This window comes from Entelurus aequoreus, linkage group LG09 (genome assembly GCF_033978785.1).
Source record: "Entelurus aequoreus isolate RoL-2023_Sb linkage group LG09, RoL_Eaeq_v1.1, whole genome shotgun sequence".
Classification (NCBI taxonomy): Eukaryota; Metazoa; Chordata; class Actinopteri; order Syngnathiformes; family Syngnathidae; genus Entelurus; species Entelurus aequoreus.
The window spans coordinates 62,796,677-62,816,869 of record NC_084739.1 but is presented as its reverse complement, the minus strand read 5'-3'; the positions used below and the strand labels follow the sequence as shown (position 1 = coordinate 62,816,869).

The 20,193-nt window shown below is 39.3% G+C and overlaps 1 protein-coding gene across 3 annotated transcripts in view; it reads right to left on the bottom strand.

Moving 5' to 3' along the window:
- Positions 1–20,193, bottom strand: part of phyhiplb (phytanoyl-CoA 2-hydroxylase interacting protein-like b) — a 58,249-nt gene that overhangs the window by 36,998 nt on the left and 1,058 nt on the right. For 2 of the 3 annotated variants that reach the window (XM_062059130.1, XM_062059129.1), the window contains exon 2: positions 12,902–13,131. In XM_062059130.1, coding sequence (XP_061915114.1) covers positions 12,902–13,010 — 109 coding nt within the window. In that variant the 5' untranslated portion in view covers positions 13,011–13,131. Of the gene's footprint in view, positions 1–12,901; positions 13,132–14,232; positions 14,448–20,193 lie in introns of those variants that run through there. The other variant, XM_062059128.1, reaches the window with a different exon arrangement.

Below are 20,193 nucleotides of genomic sequence, written 5' to 3'. Positions count from 1 at the left end.
AGTGTCTTCCATTGTTGGTTTAAATTGTGTAGTGTCTTCCATGGTTGGTTTAAATTGTGTAGTGTCTTCCATGGTTGGTTTAAATTGTGTAGTGTCTTTCATGGTTGGTTCAATGGTGGATTGATGGCTTGGTCTGGGATTAGTTGTTTCCATCAGTCTGTACAGCATGTGAAGGTGTAAGAAGAGTTGTGTGTGTGTGTGTAACTCCTCCTTGTCTTTCCTTACACTCACCACTAGTGGGCGCCTTGCAGCCATTGATCGTGTTATTGAAGTCAACAACCATGGACCACGCTCCAACACTTGCTCAGACCTGCCAAACTTCACGCAATTTAACCCTTTCACGCAATTTAACTTGACATTTCTCACACTTATATTCCCCATTCACTACTCTATATTTTTCACAATACTAAACTTGCCGTAGTTTGAGTAACTCTGACTGATTGATGGAAATATAATAACCAATCCCAGACCAAGCCATCAATCCACCATTGAACCAACCATGGAAGACACTACACAATTTAAACCAACCATGGAAGACACTACACAATTTAAACCAACCATGGAAGACACTACACAATTTAAACCAACCATGGAAGACACTACACAATTTAAACCAACCATGGAAGACACTACACAATTTAAACCAACCATGGAAGACACTACACAATTTAAACCAATGAGAAACAAGGTAAGGCGGGTCTTGGCGTCTCTCTTTCACACACTGATTGGTTTAAATGGTGTGGTTGGTTAAATGTAGGCACACCTCACACACACAGATTGTATTACACACACACACACTCGCACGTGTTGTATTACACACTCACGAATCTGGATGTGCTCGCTCAAATCTTAGTCAGGTGTAAGTAGACAGCCACTAGAGGGTTCTCTCTGATTAGGGACAGACGACTTAAAGGCCTACTGAAACCCACTACTACCGACCACGCAGTCTGATAGTTTATATATCAATGATGAAATCTTAACATTATAACACATGCCAATACGGCCGGGTTAACTTATAAAGTGACATTTTAAATTTGCCGCTAAACTTCCGGTTCGAAACGCCTCTGCGGATGACGTATGCGCGTGACGTAGCCCGGCGAACACGGGTATGCCTTCCACATTGAAGCCGATACGAAAAAGCTCTGTTTTCATTTCATAATTCCACAGTATTCTGGACATCTGTGTTCGTGAATCTGTTTCAATCATGTTCATTGCATTATGGAGAAGGAAGCCAAGCAAGCAAAGAAGAAAGTTGTCGGTGCGAAATGGACGTATTTTTCGAACGTAGTCAGCCACAACAGTACACAGCCGGCGCTTCTTTGTTTACATTCCCGAAAGATGCAGTCAAGATGGAAGAACTCGGATAACAGAGACTCTAACCAGGAGGACTTTTGATTTGGATACACAGACGCCTGTAGAGAACTGGGACAACACAGACTCTTACCAGGATTACTTTGATTTGGATGACAAAGACGCAGACGTGCTACTGTGAGTATGCAGCTTTGGCTTTTTTTTGCGTATGTACGTAACTTTTTTAAAATATATAAGCTTTATGAACCTTGGGTTAGGTGAACGGTCTTTTGGGCTGAGTGATTGTGTGTGTTGATCATGTGTTTGAATTGTATTGGCGTGTTCTATGGAGCTAGGAGCTAGCAGAGGAGCTAGGAGCTAGCATAACACGTACCGTACCGGACGTGCGCGTCACGTACGTAACTTTTTAAAAATATATAAGCTTTATGAACCTTGGGTTAGGTGAACGGTCTTTTGGGCTGAGTGATTGTGTGTGTTGATCAGGTGTTTGAATTGTATTGGCGTGTTCTATGGAGCTAGGAGCTAGCAGAGGAGCTAGGAGCTAGCATAACAAACACGCAGGTGTTATTATGCAGGATTAATTTGTGGCATATTAAATATAAGCCTGGTTGTGTTGTGGCTAATAGAGTATATATATGTCTTGTGTTTATTTACTGTTGTAGTCATTCCCAGCTGAATATCAGGTACCGTGAGTATGCAGCCTTGGCTGCTAAACATTCGATAACTTGACCGTATGTGCGCGTCACGTACGTAACTTTTTAAAAATATATAAGCTTTATGAACCTTGGGTTAGGTAAACTGTCTTTTGGGCTGAGTGATTGTGTGTGTTGATCAGGTGTTTGAATTGTATTGGCGTGTTCTATGGAGCTAGGAGCTAGCAGAGGAGCTAGGAGCTAGCATAACAAACACGCAGGTGTTTTTATGCAGGATTAATTTGTGGCATATTAAATATAAGCCTGGTTGTGTTGTGGCTAATAGAGTATATATATGTCTTGTGTTTATTTACTGTTGTAGTCATTCCCAGCTGAATATCAGGTCACCCTCGGCTCTCACAGCATCTTCCCTATCTGAATAGCTTCAACTCCCCACTAGTCCTTCACTTGCACTTTACTCATCCACAAATCTTTCATCCTCGCTCAAATTAATGGGGAAATTGTCGCTTTCTCGGTCCGAATCTCTCTCACTTCATGCGGCCATCATTGTAAACAATAGGGAACTTTGCGTATATGTTCAACTGACTACGTCACGCTACTTCCGGTAGGTGCAAGCCTTTTTTTTATCAGATACCAAAAGTTGCAATCTTTATCGTCGTTGTTCTATACTAAATCCTTTCAGCAAAAATATGGCAATATCGCGAAATGATCAAGTATGACACATAGAATAGATCTGCTATCCCCGTTTAAATAAAAAAAATTCATTTCAGTAGGCCTTTAAAACTTAAAACACACGTACGCAGATCTGAACACACACTCTGATACACAGACACACAAATGAGTACGCAATTAGATTACAGGCGCACAGATTGAATAACTTTGCGACAATAATACTTCCATAACTTAGTCTTCTTGTACTTACAACACGCGCACTTACAGTAGTGTCATTTTGTTACATTCTTGTGGGAATCTTGTGTGTTACAGAGCGTTGGGGAGTGGGAATACCCAAGACTAGCTGCAGTGAGCTCAAACGACCACCAGGTAGCATCTGTGAGCAGATAATAGTGTATCATCTCCTTCTCAGGTGGTAGTGCATGCGTCACGCCGCCTGCACTCCCGCTTGAAGTCAACTTTTAGCATGTGTACACACGTTTTGTCGAACCATCTTCCTGCTGGAAAATGTTGTGTGACTTGACCTGAGACAGCGCCCTCTGTTGGGTTCATGGATGCAGCACTCTTTTACCCTTGCAGATAGCGCCATATAGCCACTTACTATTGGTTTTGATTAAAAAATGCGAATTACTTCCAATTTAAAGTAAAAAAAATAAAATTCTATATAATGTATATTGTATATTTTCATATTTAATACATCATATTATATTTTAATCTTGCGTTCTGTTTGTACTTTTAAACAGCATTTGCTCAGTTTTTTTTTTTAATTCACTATTTTTACACTAATTACATTTTTTATCCTGTAAAGCGTCTTTAAAAAGTGCTCTAAAAGTCAAATGTACTGTTATTATTACTACTATCATATTATATATTATAAAATAATGGCTTTAAAATAATCTGCCAATAGGTGTGGATGCCAATCCTCAACAAGCGGGGATATTTGTACGCTCCATTTACATTTCATTCAACAAAAATGCCCACAGACTCGTTGTTGGGGACCCTGATCGACACTAATCAGCCTATCAAGCTTATTATGGGATGTTGCCAAACTGTACATTTTAAGATACTCCCACTGATAAGGTAATGTTCTTCAATTAGACATTTATAATTCATCACCATAAACACACACACAAACACGTCCTTAGTGCATTGAAACGTCTACCACAATACACGTGTGTGTGCGTGTGTGTGTGTGTGTGTGTGTGTGTGTGTGTGTGTGTGTGTGTGTGTGCACTCTCCTGTTTGCTGGCTCAGCGCAGCCATAATAAGCCTCTCATGCTGCCAATTAAATATTAATGGATCTGAGGAGGTAAATTTAGATAGGAATGGGAATGAATTTGATCTCCAGATTAAAAAAAAAAAAAGGTTCGGCAGATAAGGACACTTATTTGAGAAAAGCAATGAAGATAAGATACATTTCTTCTTATATTTCAAAACATATACGATCCTTCATGGTATTTATGCATGAGAAGATGCGTTAACAGTCTTCTTGCTCTCGACTCCATCTGAACACTAACAATCATTCCAATGACTAAACACAATTTTCTCTCTTAATGCAATTGAAAAGATGAAAACCATCCATTAACCAACATGACTTTATTAATTTACTTGGTCATCACTATATACTGTATACATGACTTTATTAATTTACTTGGTCATCACCATATACTGTATACATGACTTTATTAATTTACTTGGTCATCACCATATACTGTATACATGACTTTATTAATTTACTTGGTCATCACCATATATACATGACTTTATTAATTTACTTGGACAGTCACAGATAGATTTTCCGGTCCTTTCATGTATTTATTTGACATTCCCTGCCCGCTGGCTCACAAACAGGACTGTCTCTGTAGATCAGAGCTGGGCAAATATTTGGACTCGGGGGCCACATCAAGAGAAAACATGTGTCTGGGGGGGCCAATGTGTATAAATGATATGTACACATTTAGCTGTACAAAGCTGCTGTACAGTAGGTGTGTTTGGCTCCCGTTTTTTCAGGAAAACTAATACCAAAAGTCACAATGTCCCATAGAGTTCTAAAAACGTTATGACTAGAGATGTCCGATAATGGCTTTTTTGTCGATATCCCGATATTGTCCAACTCTTAATTACCGATTCCGATATCAACCGATACAGATATATACAGTCGTAGAATTAACACATTATTATGCCTAATTTTGTTGTGATGCCCCGCTGGATGCATTAAACAATGTAACTTTACCATGAATTGATTTAAGTGGACTTAAACAAGTTGAAAAACATATTGGGGTGTTACCATTTAGTGGTCAATTGTACGGAATATGTACTGTACTGTGCAATCTACTAATACAAGTTTCAATCAATCAATCAATCAATCAATCAATCAAAAACAAGGTTTTCTAAAATAAGAGAACAACTTCAACTCCAGTTATGGAAAAAAATTAGGGATGTCCGATAATGGCTTTTTGCCGATATCCGATATTCCGATATTGTCCAACTCTTTAATTACCGATACCGATATCAACCGATACCGATATCAACCGATTTATGCAGTCGTGGAATTAACACATTATTATGCCTAATTTGGACAACCAGGTATGGTGAAGATAAGGTACTTTTTAAAAAAAATAATAAAATAAGATAACTAAATTAAAAACATTTTCTTGAATAAAAAAGAAAGTAAAACAATATAAAAAAAGTTACATAGAAACTAGTAATTAATGAAAATGAGTAAAATGAAGTGTTAAAGGTTAGTACTATTAGTGGAGCAGCAGCACGCACAATCATGTGTGCTTACGGACTGTATCCCTTGCAGACTGTATTGATATATAATGTAGGAAGCAGAATATTGATAACAGAAAGAAATGGGGGGAGGGAGGTTTTTTGGGTTGGTGCACTAATTGTAAGTGTATCTTGTGTTTTTTATGTTGATTTAATAAAAAAACCCAAAAAAAACCCCGATACAGATAATAAAAAAACCGATACCGATAATTTCCGATATTACATTTTAACGCATTTATCGGCCGATAATATCGGCAGGCCGAGATTATTGAAGTCACAAAGTGCATTATTTTTTTTAACATGCCTCAAAACAGCAGCTTGGAATTTGGGACCTGCTCTCCCTGAGATAATCCTGATACTCACTACAACTATGGGAAATACTATACTTTGACTTTCACAAAGTGCATTATTTTTCTTATTTTTTTAAGGTGGGGTTGGTGGTAGCGGGGGATGTATATTGTAGCGTCCCGGAAGAGTTAGTGCCGAAAGGGGTTCTGGGTATTTGTTCTGTTGTGTTTATGTTGCGTTACGGTGCGGATGTTCTCCCAAAATGTGTTTGTCATTCTTGTTTGGTGTGGGTTCACAGTGTGGCGCATATTTGTAACAGTGTTAAACTTGTTTATAAAGCCACCCTCAGTGTGACCTGTATGGCTGTTGACCAAGTATGCCTTGCATTCACTTGTGTGTGTGAAAAGCCGTAGATATTATGTGACTGGGCCGGCACGCAAAGGCAGTGCCTTTAAGGTTTATTGGCGCTCTGTACTTCTCCCTACGTCCGTGCACACAGCGGCCTTTTAAAAAGTCATACATTTTATTCTTTGAAACCGATAATCTTGAAACAGATACCTATAATTTCCGATACTACATTTTGAAGCATTTATTGGCCGATAATATCGGCAGTCCGATATTATCGGACATCCCTAGTTATGACAGACCACCTCAAAAAACCGGGATGGAATTTTACAGTTTTTTACCGAATGGGACACTCAAAATGTACATGAAAATAAAGAAAGTGGGATTTACAATATTAACTATGAACAATAAAACACTGAATATTAACAACATATGAACATCACTCCTCTTTTACTTTTTAGTCCAGCTCCTCGATGGTTGTGTCTCTTGTACAATCAAGGAAAACACAACAAATATGTAATAAACACCTACAATATGATATATTATCACTTTTATGCAGAAATGTGTTGTAAAAATGTGCTTCCGCATCTGTTCCTGACACATGTGTTTGGGGCTGGCTGCTCTGAAAACAAGCCCCGCCCACTCTGCTTAGTTCCTGGTCCGAGCTGCCGTGACGTAGATTACCCTAATAACTCCTTTAACACCCAAAAGCGCAGATTTCAACCATTGAAATACTTAGTATAGTTCAAGACTTACGCTCATTTAAAAACATCTCTGCACATCATAATGGCAAATACACTTTTCATGTTAAAGGTCTAAAAAAATGATGTCGAGCGTTCGGCGGTGCCGGATTGAAAAATCTTAATGGGCCGCATGTGACCCGTGTTGGAATAATTATATATAAGTTATAGAGATGTCCGATAATATCGGTCTGCCGATATTATCGGCCGATAAATGCGTTAAAATGTAATATCCGAAATGATCGGTATCTGAGTTTTTATTATCATTATAGTTTATTTATTTATATATTTATTTTTTAAATTAAATCCACATAAAAAACACAAGATACACTTACAATTAGTGCACCAACCCAAAAAACCTCCCTCCCCCATTTACACTCATTCACACAAAAGGGTTGTTTCTTTCTGTTATTAATATTCTGCTTCCTACATTATATATCAATATATATCAATACAATCTGCAAGGGATACAGTCCGTAAGCACACATGATTGTGCGTGCTGCTGCTCCACTAATAGTACTAACCTGCAACACTTCATTTTACACATTTTCATTAATTACTAGTTTCTATGTAACTGTTTTTATATTGTTCTACTTTCTTTTTTATTCAAGAAAATGTTTTTAATTTATTTATCTTATTTTATAAAAATTTTTAAAAAGTACCTTATCTTCACCATACCTGGTTGTCCAAATTAGGCATAATAATGTGTTATTATGTGGGGCGTGGTTATTTACAGCTAGAATTCACCAACTCGAGTATTTCATATATATATATATATATATATATATATATATATATATATATATATATATATATATATATATATATATATATATATATATATATATATATATATATATATATATATATATATATTTATTTTATTTACATAAAAGAAATACTTGAATTTCAGTGTTCCGGTGGCTATCCATTAGATGGCAGTATTGTCCTGTTTAACTTCTCCGTTCATGATGAGTATATCATTTCGGCCACCGTGTTCAATGGAGAAGTCTGTTCTACATATTTACAGGCAACATACACCTTCCCCTTCGAACTGTCCTGGATGAACTGAAATTCTTGTTTCCATTCGTTTTGGAACTTGCAAGCGAATTTCTTCATCTTGCTCGTCAACGGCGTCGCCATGTCTGTAATTTCCTCGTTCTTCTGCTTCGTCTCCTTGTTGTGTGCGCAGTTGTGCACTCTACTCTCTAAAAGCCCTAGATGTTATGACGTCATTGGGCAGGCAAGCTGTTTATATTGTGGGAAAGCGGATTGAGAACAGGCTGTCCCCACTCAGTCTCAGGTACGCATTGAGCTGGAGGGGGTGTGGCCTCCAGCTCCGGCTGAATACCGGGAGTTTGTCGGGAGAAAATCTCTGCCGGGATGTTGTCGGGAGAGGCGCTGAATACCGGGATTCTCCCGCTAAAAACGGGAGGGTTGGCAAGTATGCGCACCTCATACACGGAGTACCACAGCTGACTTGGTGTATATTGAAATATTAGACATGTGTGCTTCATCTTTACGATCCACACACACGTAAACACACTGCCCAGGAAACATCATACCTGTGCATGTTGTACTCCAACACATCGAGCCAGTAACTTCATGTTCTGTCAGATTAAAAGGAGACTGTTCACATTTCCTATGTCAGTTTTACTTGTCGCCACTCAAATGTTGAGTACAGTTCTAGTTGACCTCATTATGTGCTGAAAGCTGGAAGAGAGCAGGATATACTGGAATAGAATATAGTAGGATCAACTTATTTATCCCACATTGGGAAAATTAATGCTTACAACTATGGATGTAACGATGAACAGTATTAATGACAACTGCGGTATAACTCCTGACGGTCAACATTTAACATTTTAATTAAGTAAAAACCGTGATCGATAACTGCACCTAGATTAAGTAAGCAAGTACATTTTATTTATAAAGCACTTTTCATAGACAAAATCACAAAGCGCTGTACAAAACATACGTAGGTGAAGTAAAACAATTCAATTAAAACAGGGAATTATTTTTGATAAAAAGTAAAAAGTGGATTAAAAATGATAGTTAAAGGTTCATTAACTAAAAGCTCACAGACTGACTGCCGCCAGCTCGCTCGCGAACATGAAAACAAGAGACATCAACGTCTGTCCCCATTAAGAAACAACACACCCTTATCTAAAGTGATAAAAACACATTAGTGTCTGAGTAAATAAGATATTTACTTGTGCACTTTGAACCTACAGGCTGGCTTCTCTTCAACAGTCATCGTTCCATACTCAAGGAATACGAGACCCAGGTGTTCTCACGGTGCGTTCAAGGACCGCTGGACAGAGTAGGGCGCCACAACGCCCGGCAGAAATCATAAATAATACTAGATTTGATTTGTTATGCATGCTTAATTAAGTACATCTTAAAGTGCTACAGTACAAACCAATATATAAAAGTTTAGCCATTAAAACAAGACTAAAATACTATCAGTGAGGCATAAGAAAAACAAAACATGCAAAACAGTGGCTCTTATAACAGTGTCTATTTTAGTCATTAAAAAAATACTCAAAAGTCAAAAGATTTCAGTGTGTGTTTAAGGAATTTTTGTAAAAGTACTTTTTGAGTACATTCAATAGTGTGATCATTTTGGTCACGATAACTGTGATAAGAAATTGTTATTCTGTTACATTCCTACTTACAATCTGGCTAAAATTGGGCCATAAGCAGAATTTGACATTAAACTTTTTTTTCACACTTTTATTTATTTGAAACATTTTTATCATATTTATAATTACAACTTTTATGCATGTTTTGTTCAAATGTATAGTAGAGAAATTGTTCAGCAATGTATCTATTGAGTGAAACATAGCTCAATTAACATGAAACACATTTACAAAACTTGCAGAGACAACATTGACCAGAGGTTTAAGCCAGATCTGCTATACCAGACCAGCACTACGGTAGACAGTAGGGTGGTCCTGGTACCAAAATTATACTTTTCTAAATAAAGGGCACCACAAAAATGTCATTATTGTCTTTATTTTAACAACAAATGTTAGTGTACATGAAACATATGTTTATTATTGTAATTTAGTCCTTCAATAAAATGTTGAACATACTAGACAACTTGTCTTTTAGTAGTAAGTAAACAAACAGACTCCTAATTAGTCTGCTGTCATATGCAGTAACATTTTGTGTCAATTATCATTATAGTATTTTGTCAACATTAAAAAGGGACAAACTGTAAAAAATGAATTATTAATCTACTTGTTCATTTACTGTTAATATCTGCTTATTTTCTGTTTTAACATGTTCTATCTACACTTCTGTTAAAATGTAATAATCCCTAATTCTTCTCTTCTTTGATACTTGACATTAGTTTTGGATGATACCACACATTTAGGTATGGGTCCGATACCAAGTAGTTACAGGATCGTATATTGGTCATATTCAAAGTCCTCATGTGTCCAGGGACGTATTTACTGACTTTATAAACATAATATACATTTAAAAAAAAGGAAAAAAGATTGTGTGATGATAAAAAATATAGATGTAATCATAGTAGTATCGACTAGATACGCTCTTGTACTTGGTATCATTACAGTGGATGTCAGGTGTAGATCCACCCATGGCGTTTGTTTGTACATTTAGCAATGCTAGCTTGCTGTTAGCAGTGAGCTATTGTATCCTCCTACGGTGTGTAGTGAAGCATGTTTAGCTATTCCTCGTCCTCCATTTGTCTCTATTAGTCGCCATGGAGACAAGGATTAGTGATTTAGAAGTAGCTAAAACACTGCGGATGGACGTTCACTGCTAGCTAGCTAGCTAGCCATGTCTTAAAGCGCCTCTTCCTGGGGGTGTTTCAGTGTTATAACTTCACCTTTATCTTTACTTTTTACACCTAAAATGCGTCCATTCTCCCTTTTCTGTCTACACACTGTGTCTGCTTGTAAGTACTCTGTGTGTGTGCGCTGTCAAACATGCTCCTCTGCTCGCAAAATCAGTGTGACGACAGCCTAACAGAACAAAAAGGGAACCGGTATTTTTCAGTCGCAGTATAGTACCGTTTATGATTCATTAGTGCCACAGTACTTAATTAGTAGCAGTATATCTTACGAACCCCAGTAGACAGTGAGAATGACGGTGACGGAGCAGGAAGGGGCTGGGAACGTGTTGTCAGACATCTCTAGGTACAGTGCGTTAGCTTGCACTTTTGCTGCCCACCTCCAGGAGAGATATTGGCATAGGAGAGGACTAAAAGAAGGAAAGCAATGCAGAGTTTCAAGAGGCGATCGATCCAAACACGCACGTGCACCGTGGCGCTGCTCTTTTCCGCCGCGTATCCTGAAGGTTTGACGGGTCTCAATCATCCAAGGAGAGAGCGCCCTCTAGGCATTTACAGCAACTTTGAGCACACCTTTGGATGGAGGGGGTGACGACACGCTAGGTCAGTGTTTTTCAACCTTTTTTTGAGCCAAGGCACATTTTTTGCGTTGACAAAATGCGGAGGAGGCACACCACCAGCAGAAATCATTCAAAAACGAAACTCAGTTGACAGTAAAAAGTCGTTGTCGCAATTGTTGGATATGACTTTAAAGCATAAGCAAGCATGCATCACTATAGCTCTTGTCTCAAAGTAGGTGTACTGTCACCACCTGTCCCATCACACCATGACTTATTTGGACTTTTTTGCTGTTTTCCTGTGTGTAGTGTTTTACTTCCTGTCTTGCGCTCCTATTTTGGTGGCTTTTTCTCTTTTGTTGGTATTTTCCTGTAGCAGTTTCATGTCTTCCTTTGAGCGATATTTCCCGCATCTACTTTGTTTTAGCCATCAAGAATATTTCAGTTGTTTTTATCCTTCTTTGTGGGGACATTGTTGATTGTCATGTCATGTTCGGATGTACTTTGTGGACGCCGTCTTTGCTCCACAGTAAGTCTTTGCTGTCGTCCAGCATTCTGTTTTTTTAGATTTGTAGCCAGTTCAGTTTTAGTTTCGATCTGCAGAGCCTTCCCTAAGCTTCAATGCCTTTTCTTAGGGGCACTCACCTTTTGTTTATTTTTGGTTTAAGCATTAGACACCTTTTTACCTGCACACTGCCTCCCGCTGTTTCCCACATCTACAAAGCAATTAGCTACCTGCTGCCACCTACTGATATGGAAGAGTATTACACGGTTACTGTGCCGAGCTCTAGACAGCACCGACACTCAACAACAACACATCATTTGCAGACTATAATTACGGCTTTGCAAAAAACATTTTTAACCCAAACAGGTGAAATGAGATCATCTCCCACGGCACACCAGACTGTATCTCGCGGCCGCGGCACAGTGGTTGAAAAACACTGCGCTAGCTTGTGTGCCATTGGGAACATGAATGGAGCGCTGAGTGGGAACCGGCGGTGGAGTCAGCCATGTGAACTCCTGCACTCGCCAACGGTCTCTTTGCCGACTGCGTAGCGTGTGCAGGTGTGGTGTTGCTCCATAAACAAACACCATGTGGGCGTCTCAAGGACACACGGGCACCGTTTAGTTCCAACCACAGGAAGTGCCTACAAATGTTGAGCACACACCCTGGCAGCGGGGTCCAGGTTCTGAGAGAGGCCTTTATGAGAATGACAGCTCTAGAGTCAAGCCAGCAAAGCACTAAGAGGACGTGTTCAAGTGCAGCCACGGAGTGCACCGTGCAAACCTCCCAAAAGCCCTGCAATAAATCCTCATCACATTCATTGATCAGGAATCTTTTCATTGCGGAGGCTGTGCGCTCACATGTGTGTGCAGCCATGTTGGAGCCTCTCCCGGTCATGATGATGACTTGCTTTTTTCTGCACCATCACACCAGTCGGCGTGTTGGCACCTTGTAAAAACTCTCCATTTGACTGCAAACTTTCACTGCATGACTTCATTAAGACCGGCGGTGCGGCTGTGACACAAAGCGTCGGTTAAAAGGCGGGGTGGCCGTGCCTGTGGCGTGAGATAAGAACATTTCTGCGTGCAATATGTCACACCAGAGAAGTGTTTGCTATTCCACACACGCACATGCACCCCCTTCCCTCTCAAAAAGGCACAATAATGCTTGCAAAAACAGACTCTTTGATCCCGTTGATGAGCGATGAATAGCAGAGAATAAAGGACTCATCTTACCTTCTCTCTCACACAGCTGTATGGAATCCAGGCTCAGGTCCTTGATCATGCCCTCGCAGGGGCTCAGCGGGCTGCTGATGCTGTTGCGCGCTAAGCCTGGCACCTCCATCGCTGGCTGAGAGTGTCGGAAATGCGGCGACGCTGTCAATGGCCGAGCAGAGCTGGTCCACGGGAGGAGGAGGAGGAGGAGGAGGAGGAGGGGAGGGCTGCACGGTGGGTGTGTGTCCACGCTGGAGGAGGAAGAAGAAAGACCAGTGTGAAGCCTCCCTCTCGCTCTCTCTCTCTCTCTCTACGTCACACCATTGCATCAGTGCAGATATATTACTTATGGGCCTGCTCGGATGCTGCAAAGCAACAATTGCACAGCACCATTTACTCCTCATACTCACCATTTACATGTTGGAACATTCTGTCTACACATGCACCATAAGACCGACAATTCAGGGACACATATGGTATGGTACCAGGCTAGCCCTAAGAGGTGCTCTCACCCGGCTTAAACCCAAAAGTTACTACATTATATATATACTTGCAGTGTGTATATATATATATATATATATATATATATATATATATATATACACTTGCAGTGTGTATATACAACGTTGTTGAAGGGTTTTGAAGTTGTTTTAGAGACTTTGAAGGCTAATAATAATAATCAAATGTAAACAATCAAATGCAGATACTTTTTCCTACGCCTTCTGATCTCTCTCTCTCTCTCTCTCTCTATGTCCACTACTTGCTGTCCATATCTTAGCCACCCCCCCCCCTCCACACCCCTGATTGTAAATAATGTAAATAATTCAATGTGATTATCTTGTGTGATGACTGTATTATGATGATAGTATATATGATAGTATATATCTGTATCATGAATCAATTTAAGTGGACCTCGACTTAAACAAGTTGAAAAACTTATTGGGGTGTTACCATTTAGTGGTCAATTGTACGGAATATGTACTTCACTGTGCAACCTACTAATAAAAGTCTCAATCAATCAATCAATCAAACAACAGTGACTCACGTTAGCCGTATCTTTCAAGCGTTTATCATCTTTAAAATCCAAAAAAAAGACATGTTTTCTTGTCTCTCATAATTGTGAACGATAGGCACAATTCCAACAAGTTGCAGTTCCCCTTTAAACAAACTTTGTTTGGATCATATTTTTGATTATTTGATATTTTTTTAAAACGCAAAGTGATATTTTGACACGAAAAATAATGTTTCTAAATGTGTGTTTTCGCAGGAATTTCGTATGCTTGTATTTGTTCACATTTGGTGTGTTACATAACCCTACCATATAAAGGATCTTTGTGGGAAGGTCAACTTACAGAAGCATGCAGCCATGTTATCAGGGGGTATCCACTCAGGTTGCTAGCATGCTAGCTGTTAGCACTGCTAGAGTTTCCTTAGTCTGCAAAGTTAAAGTATAAAAGGCAAAGCCCAAAAGCCACAAAGTCGGTCTGAAATACTAGATCGATTGACATTTTTCTAGTTGAACAATTATTATCTTCTATTTGCTGCTTCTTGATTGCGCGCGGAGTTCCGAATGCATGAATCGTTCAGTGGATTAGCGCCGAGACGCCCCATGAATTGAATGGCCGCTTACATAAGGAGATTATCCCGGGTTCTCCTCCTCCGGTTGGGGGCTGCGTCAAAGCCAGAGCAGAGTGAACCACATCCAGGAAGGATTGATGGATGGAGCTCAGGTGCAAGTGGACTAATGATGCTGGGGAGGGAAGGGACCTCCTTCATTAAATGGATGCACATCTGCCCCTTTTCCCGCCTGATTGATGCTTGATTAGCCCGTGCTTAGTCAAATTAGCATAGGAGCCAGGCACAGACTACAATGGTCAGGGCGTATATTCACTGACTTGTGTGTGTCTATTAAAGCCTCACAGGAAAAAAGGGGGTCTCTTATAGGTTAAGCGTATGATAAATGGAAGGCGCTGCAGGCTCTGACATCATTTGGTCGCGCTGAAGTCGGGACTCATTTTCATGTTTGGCTCTCCCTCAGCACTGAGTGTCACTTCCTATTTGTTTTGTCTGCCTCTCGGTTACTCAAAGCACCCCGAGGAGAGCCCACGGGGGTGTTTATGCGTTCAGCTGGACGACGGATTCTGTGGCGACCCCCACGGGACTCCTGAGTCACGCCGTTTAATATGACGGAGAGGCGGGGATGAGACGGGTGGAGTCAGCATATAACTCAGAGATCAGGGCTTTTGGAGGAAGGCGCTGGAAGACTTCGGGGAAAAGTGCTGCTAATTTAAACAACAACCTCTTGAGCTAGTTTCTGTTTGGTTAACAATAGAGTCTGTAATAATAAATGTTTAGATGCATCGCAATTAGGACATGGACGATTATAAAATCAATTATTAAACGTCAATAATTGATACATTTATTGTAAATAAAGTCATGCAGACAGTTCTAAAATTTGTCTGACTGCAGCGAGCCTCTCACTGAGAGATCTGACCAGCTCCTTTATTATTTGACAATTATGTTACAGTTTTGCACACATTTCCATGAATCTAGTAAATGTGATGGGAATTTGTTATTTCAAATGCACTTTTTTTTCAAAGTTGCAAGCAATAAATGCTTATTTAGTGAAATAAAAAAAAAGTAAAATATACATAAATTAACGATGCATAAATAATCAATCTTTAATTGAATCGTGAGGTGGCCTAAGACAGTCTAGATCAAATATTTTTTTATCCGCTACGGTGTAAACAATTAGCAGTGTGCAGAAAATTCTACAAAATATGCTCAGAATATTTAGATCAGAGTTTTTCGGGGAGTAGGGAGGCGCCTATTGTATTGTATTCCCTGAGGAGAGACAGCAAATACAGCAATTCATAGGCACAAGAACGTTGTGTAATCCTGCTCAACAAACAACCCATTAACTGATTAAGAAACCAAATAAAAGAAATCCGCCCACAAATCAACCAGCCAACCAACACATTTACAAAGAAACCAAATAATTCACTGACCACGAAAACAAAGAAACTAACCAACCCACAAACAAAAAACAATCATCCATTTAAATAATGAAAGCAACCAACAAACCAACTACTTAATAAGAAGAAGCCAACCAACTAGCAAATAAATCAATTAACTAGCTAAGCTAACTAAGAGATAAACCAGCCAACGTACTAACTAACTGATGAAGAAACCAACACATTGACAAAGAAACCAAACAAACTACTTCATTGACCACGCAAACTAACAAGGAAACTAACCAATGAACAAACCAACTAACTACCTGACAAAGAAGTCAACAACTAACTAGCACAGAGATCAAAGGACTAGCTGACCAATAGATGAACTGGCCAACATTCTAACTGATGAAGAAACGAACTAACAAAGAAAGCAATGAACTAACCAACAAGCTGACAAATAAACCAACCAATATTCCATAAAATAATTCCCTGACCATGCAAACAGCTAATTAGGAAACCAATCAATTAACAAATAAACCAACCAAAAAACAAAGAAAGCAACCAACCAACAACCGGACAAAGAACCAACCATCTAACTAGCAAATAACTCAAACATACTAACAAACAAACTAACAAACTGATAAAATGACAGAACAACCAACTAGCAAATACATCAAAGAACTAGCAAGGCAAAAGACAAACAGGCCAACATACCAACCATTAAAGCAACACAGAAACCAATGAACAAACTGAACAGTAACAACTAAAAAGTCAACCAACCAACCAACCAACAAACTAGCTAAGAAATAAATCAACCAGCTCGCCAAAAAATATACTTGCCAGGGCGGCCATCATGCTAACCGATGACAAACCAGCTAACAAATAAAGCAATGAACAAACCAACAATCCCATTGACTGAAAAAGATGCCAACCAACAAACTAGCTAACTCACTGAGCAAGAAAACTAAGGAAATGAACCAACATAGAGACAAACAAAACAATAAATGACCATCAAAGCCACCAACTAAGTGCTCTTTTACCATGCGGCTACGATAGCACTGATTAGCTACATTTCAACCCACTCTGTACTTTGCTTCTCCAAATCATTCAAAGTCAATGACAAGTCTCCAAATACGCTTAGGATGCGTCAACACCCTCATGTGATTGTCTGAGAAGCAGTTTAAATCACTTAATGATTGTAATCCAGACTTATTGTTAGCTGGCTTTGTTATCGTGGCATTGAGTTCCTTCTCAGCGCAAAGACAAACAAGCAGCAGCAAAAGTTGTTCAAAAACGAAACTCCTAAAGAAGTGCTTCCAGAAGGCTTGACTGCGTGACCTACATTCGGACTCGGAGTGAAAACACGCAGCATTTTCATGCACGGTGCAGGATTATGGCTTACAGCAGAATGTAGAACTCCTACTAAGCTCATAATCACCGCTGCATTCATACAGTAAGGAAACATCTCTCTGAGGCCTCAACTCTGCTCTGGAAGATTCCAGGAGGGCAAAACTGGGCTCCTGAATCCCTTCCTGAAGGTCATGCACGCTCCTGTTGAGATGCAACATGATGCACAAGAAACAAGAGTTATTCGGTGCACTTTAAGCTCTAATTGCTGTCCGTAATAAGACCCAGCTTGTGAGCAGACTTACCAGCGGCCTCCTGCTGGGTTTAAATACCTTCATTTCTAAAAGAGCTTTAGGCCTGATCGCCACAGATTAGCACACGGCATCCATCTAAATGACTTTTCTTTTCATTTCGCTTTCATAAACGTCATAAAAGGGCAGCAAAGTGTCTGGGCAAATGATAAGACAACTAGTCCATTGTTATGCACGCCCTGTTTCCTACATTTCTCTTTGCGGCCCTTGCACGGAAGAGGAGGAGGAGGAAGATGCAGGTTCCTACCTCCATCCATCACCAGTCTACCTTCTCCCCTCCAGCCTCAGTCATCATGACTTAGGATCAGTTCTTCAGTGCAGGAAAAATGGGAGGAGATGCACTGGCGAAAGTAAACACAACCTCCATCATCTGCCAGCTGATGGTCATCTGCCTTCATTGGAATGGCAGCTGTTTTTGTTTCACTTTAAAGACACTGGAAACTAGACACCCTCAAGATAATAACATTGTATGTTGCCATTTACTTTTATAGGAAAATTCGATGTTTTCTTTATATTTAATTACATGTGTAAGCTATTTTTATTAGGCTGACCATATTGTGAAACCCCAAAAAGAGGACACATATATGTGTGCCAAGGCCGGGACTAGGTGAAAATTTGCCAATGATACTCGAACTTGCTTTATAAATAATATATTTATTTTAATAAAGCATTTTTTCTCCTCTGTTGACAGCAGTTTTGGCAATAGGAATGTTCAAAATGGGGTCCCACAGTAAATTTTTGGGGTCCCACTTTTTTGTAAGCGTTTTGAAAAAAAAAGATAAACGTTTGCATTATCCTGTTGTATCTCACATTCTATATTGTGTTTTGGAAAAAGGTTGTCATAAACGTTACTTAATTCATTTTAAAAAAAAATTTAAAAAAAATTGGAAACATATGTAAAAATATATTCAGTTATAAACATTCATTCACTTTCTTCTTTCCTTCATGGATCTAAACTTTACCGCTGCTGGTAGTTTTTTCTATGTTTTTATTTAATACGTTTTTGGGTGTATTTATTTCAGTATAAAAGTGTAAAAAGTATTTTGCTTCGGTCATGAAATGATGACAATGGTGTGCCAGGACATACATACATTTTATATTTAACACTTAAATCCCTGGAGTCTACATCAACTTCACATCTATCCCTCATTTCAAAATGTTTTAGTTTTTTTTATGTTGTTTTTTTGTTGGTTTGTTTTCCGCCCTTTTTTGTCAAACAAAGGTATGTTTCTAATGGCAAACACACAAAATATGCAAAATCTTCCACCAAAAATATTTTTCTTAGTGTAATGTTTGATGTGAAGTAATGGGAACCTTGGATAGGTCAATAATTCATAATAACATTGATTTTGATTCAATATTATATTTTGAGCAATGACAGTTTGAAAGAAATTGATTAACGTGGACCCCGACTTAAACAAGTTCAAAAACTTATTGGGGTGTTACCATTTAGTGGTCAATTGTACAGAATATGTACTGCTCTCTCGCTCTCTCTGTCTCTGCCCCTCCCTCACCAATGCTGCTGCTTGTGCACAATTGGTTTTGTTTTTAACCCCTTCTTAACCCTGAACGTACATTGAAAATACACGGAACCCTAACTCAAAATGCCGGACATTTGAGGCATTAAAGAAACTCCGCCCGGACAGCTCCGCAAAAGAGGACATGTCCGGTGAAAAGAGGACGTATGGTCAGTCTATTTTTATGGACTTGCCTCTTTGTGATGTTAACTTCCAGTTATAAGCTGTTGTACAGTATATGCCTTGAGCTCCACCTCCTGGTACCCTAGCACCTCCAAAACACTCAAATCTAGACTCCAAACATCCCAGAACAAGCTAGTCAGGTTACTTTTAGACCTCCACCCCAGATCACACCTCACTCCAACCCACTTCCCCAAAGTGGGCTGGCTCAGGGTTTAGGACAGAGAGTAAAACAACTTGCACTGAGCCTAGTCTATAAAATCCGCTACACCTCCCTGATACCGAAGTACATGTCAAACTACTTCCTTAACGTAAATGACCGCCATAACCACAACACCAGGGGGAGCTCCACTAACCACGTTAAACCCAGATTCCGATCTAACAAAGGTCTTAACTCATTCTCCTTCTATGCCACATCAATGTGGAATGCACTCCCAACAGGTGTAAAAGAAAGGGCATCTCTATCCTCCTTCAAAACCGCACTAAAACAACACCTCCAGGCAACTACAACCCTTGACTAACATCCTCCCCCTTCCACATCCCACCTCCCTGGATTGTAAATAACCAAATGTAAATAATCAAATGTATATACTTGTTCTTATGCTTTCTGAACTCACTATGTTCTCTGCTGGCTGTACATATCCTACCAAGTCAGACCTACACTGTTTCAACGTCCATTTCTCTGATGATGCAATTGTTGATGACTGAAGTGCTGTTATCAACCAAACCCTCCTCATCCCAACCCCCGGATTGTAAATAATTCAATGTATATACTCTGTTGATTAACTTGTGTGATGACTGTATTATGATAATAGTATATATTTGTACCATGAATTGATTAATGTGGACCCCAACTTAAACAAGTTGAAAAACTTATTCGGGTGTTACCATTTAGTGGTCAATTGTATGGAATATGTACTGTACTGTGCAATCTACTAATAAATGTTTCAATCAATCAATCAATCAATCAATCAAAACTCTTATTTTGAAGGCGCTAAGAG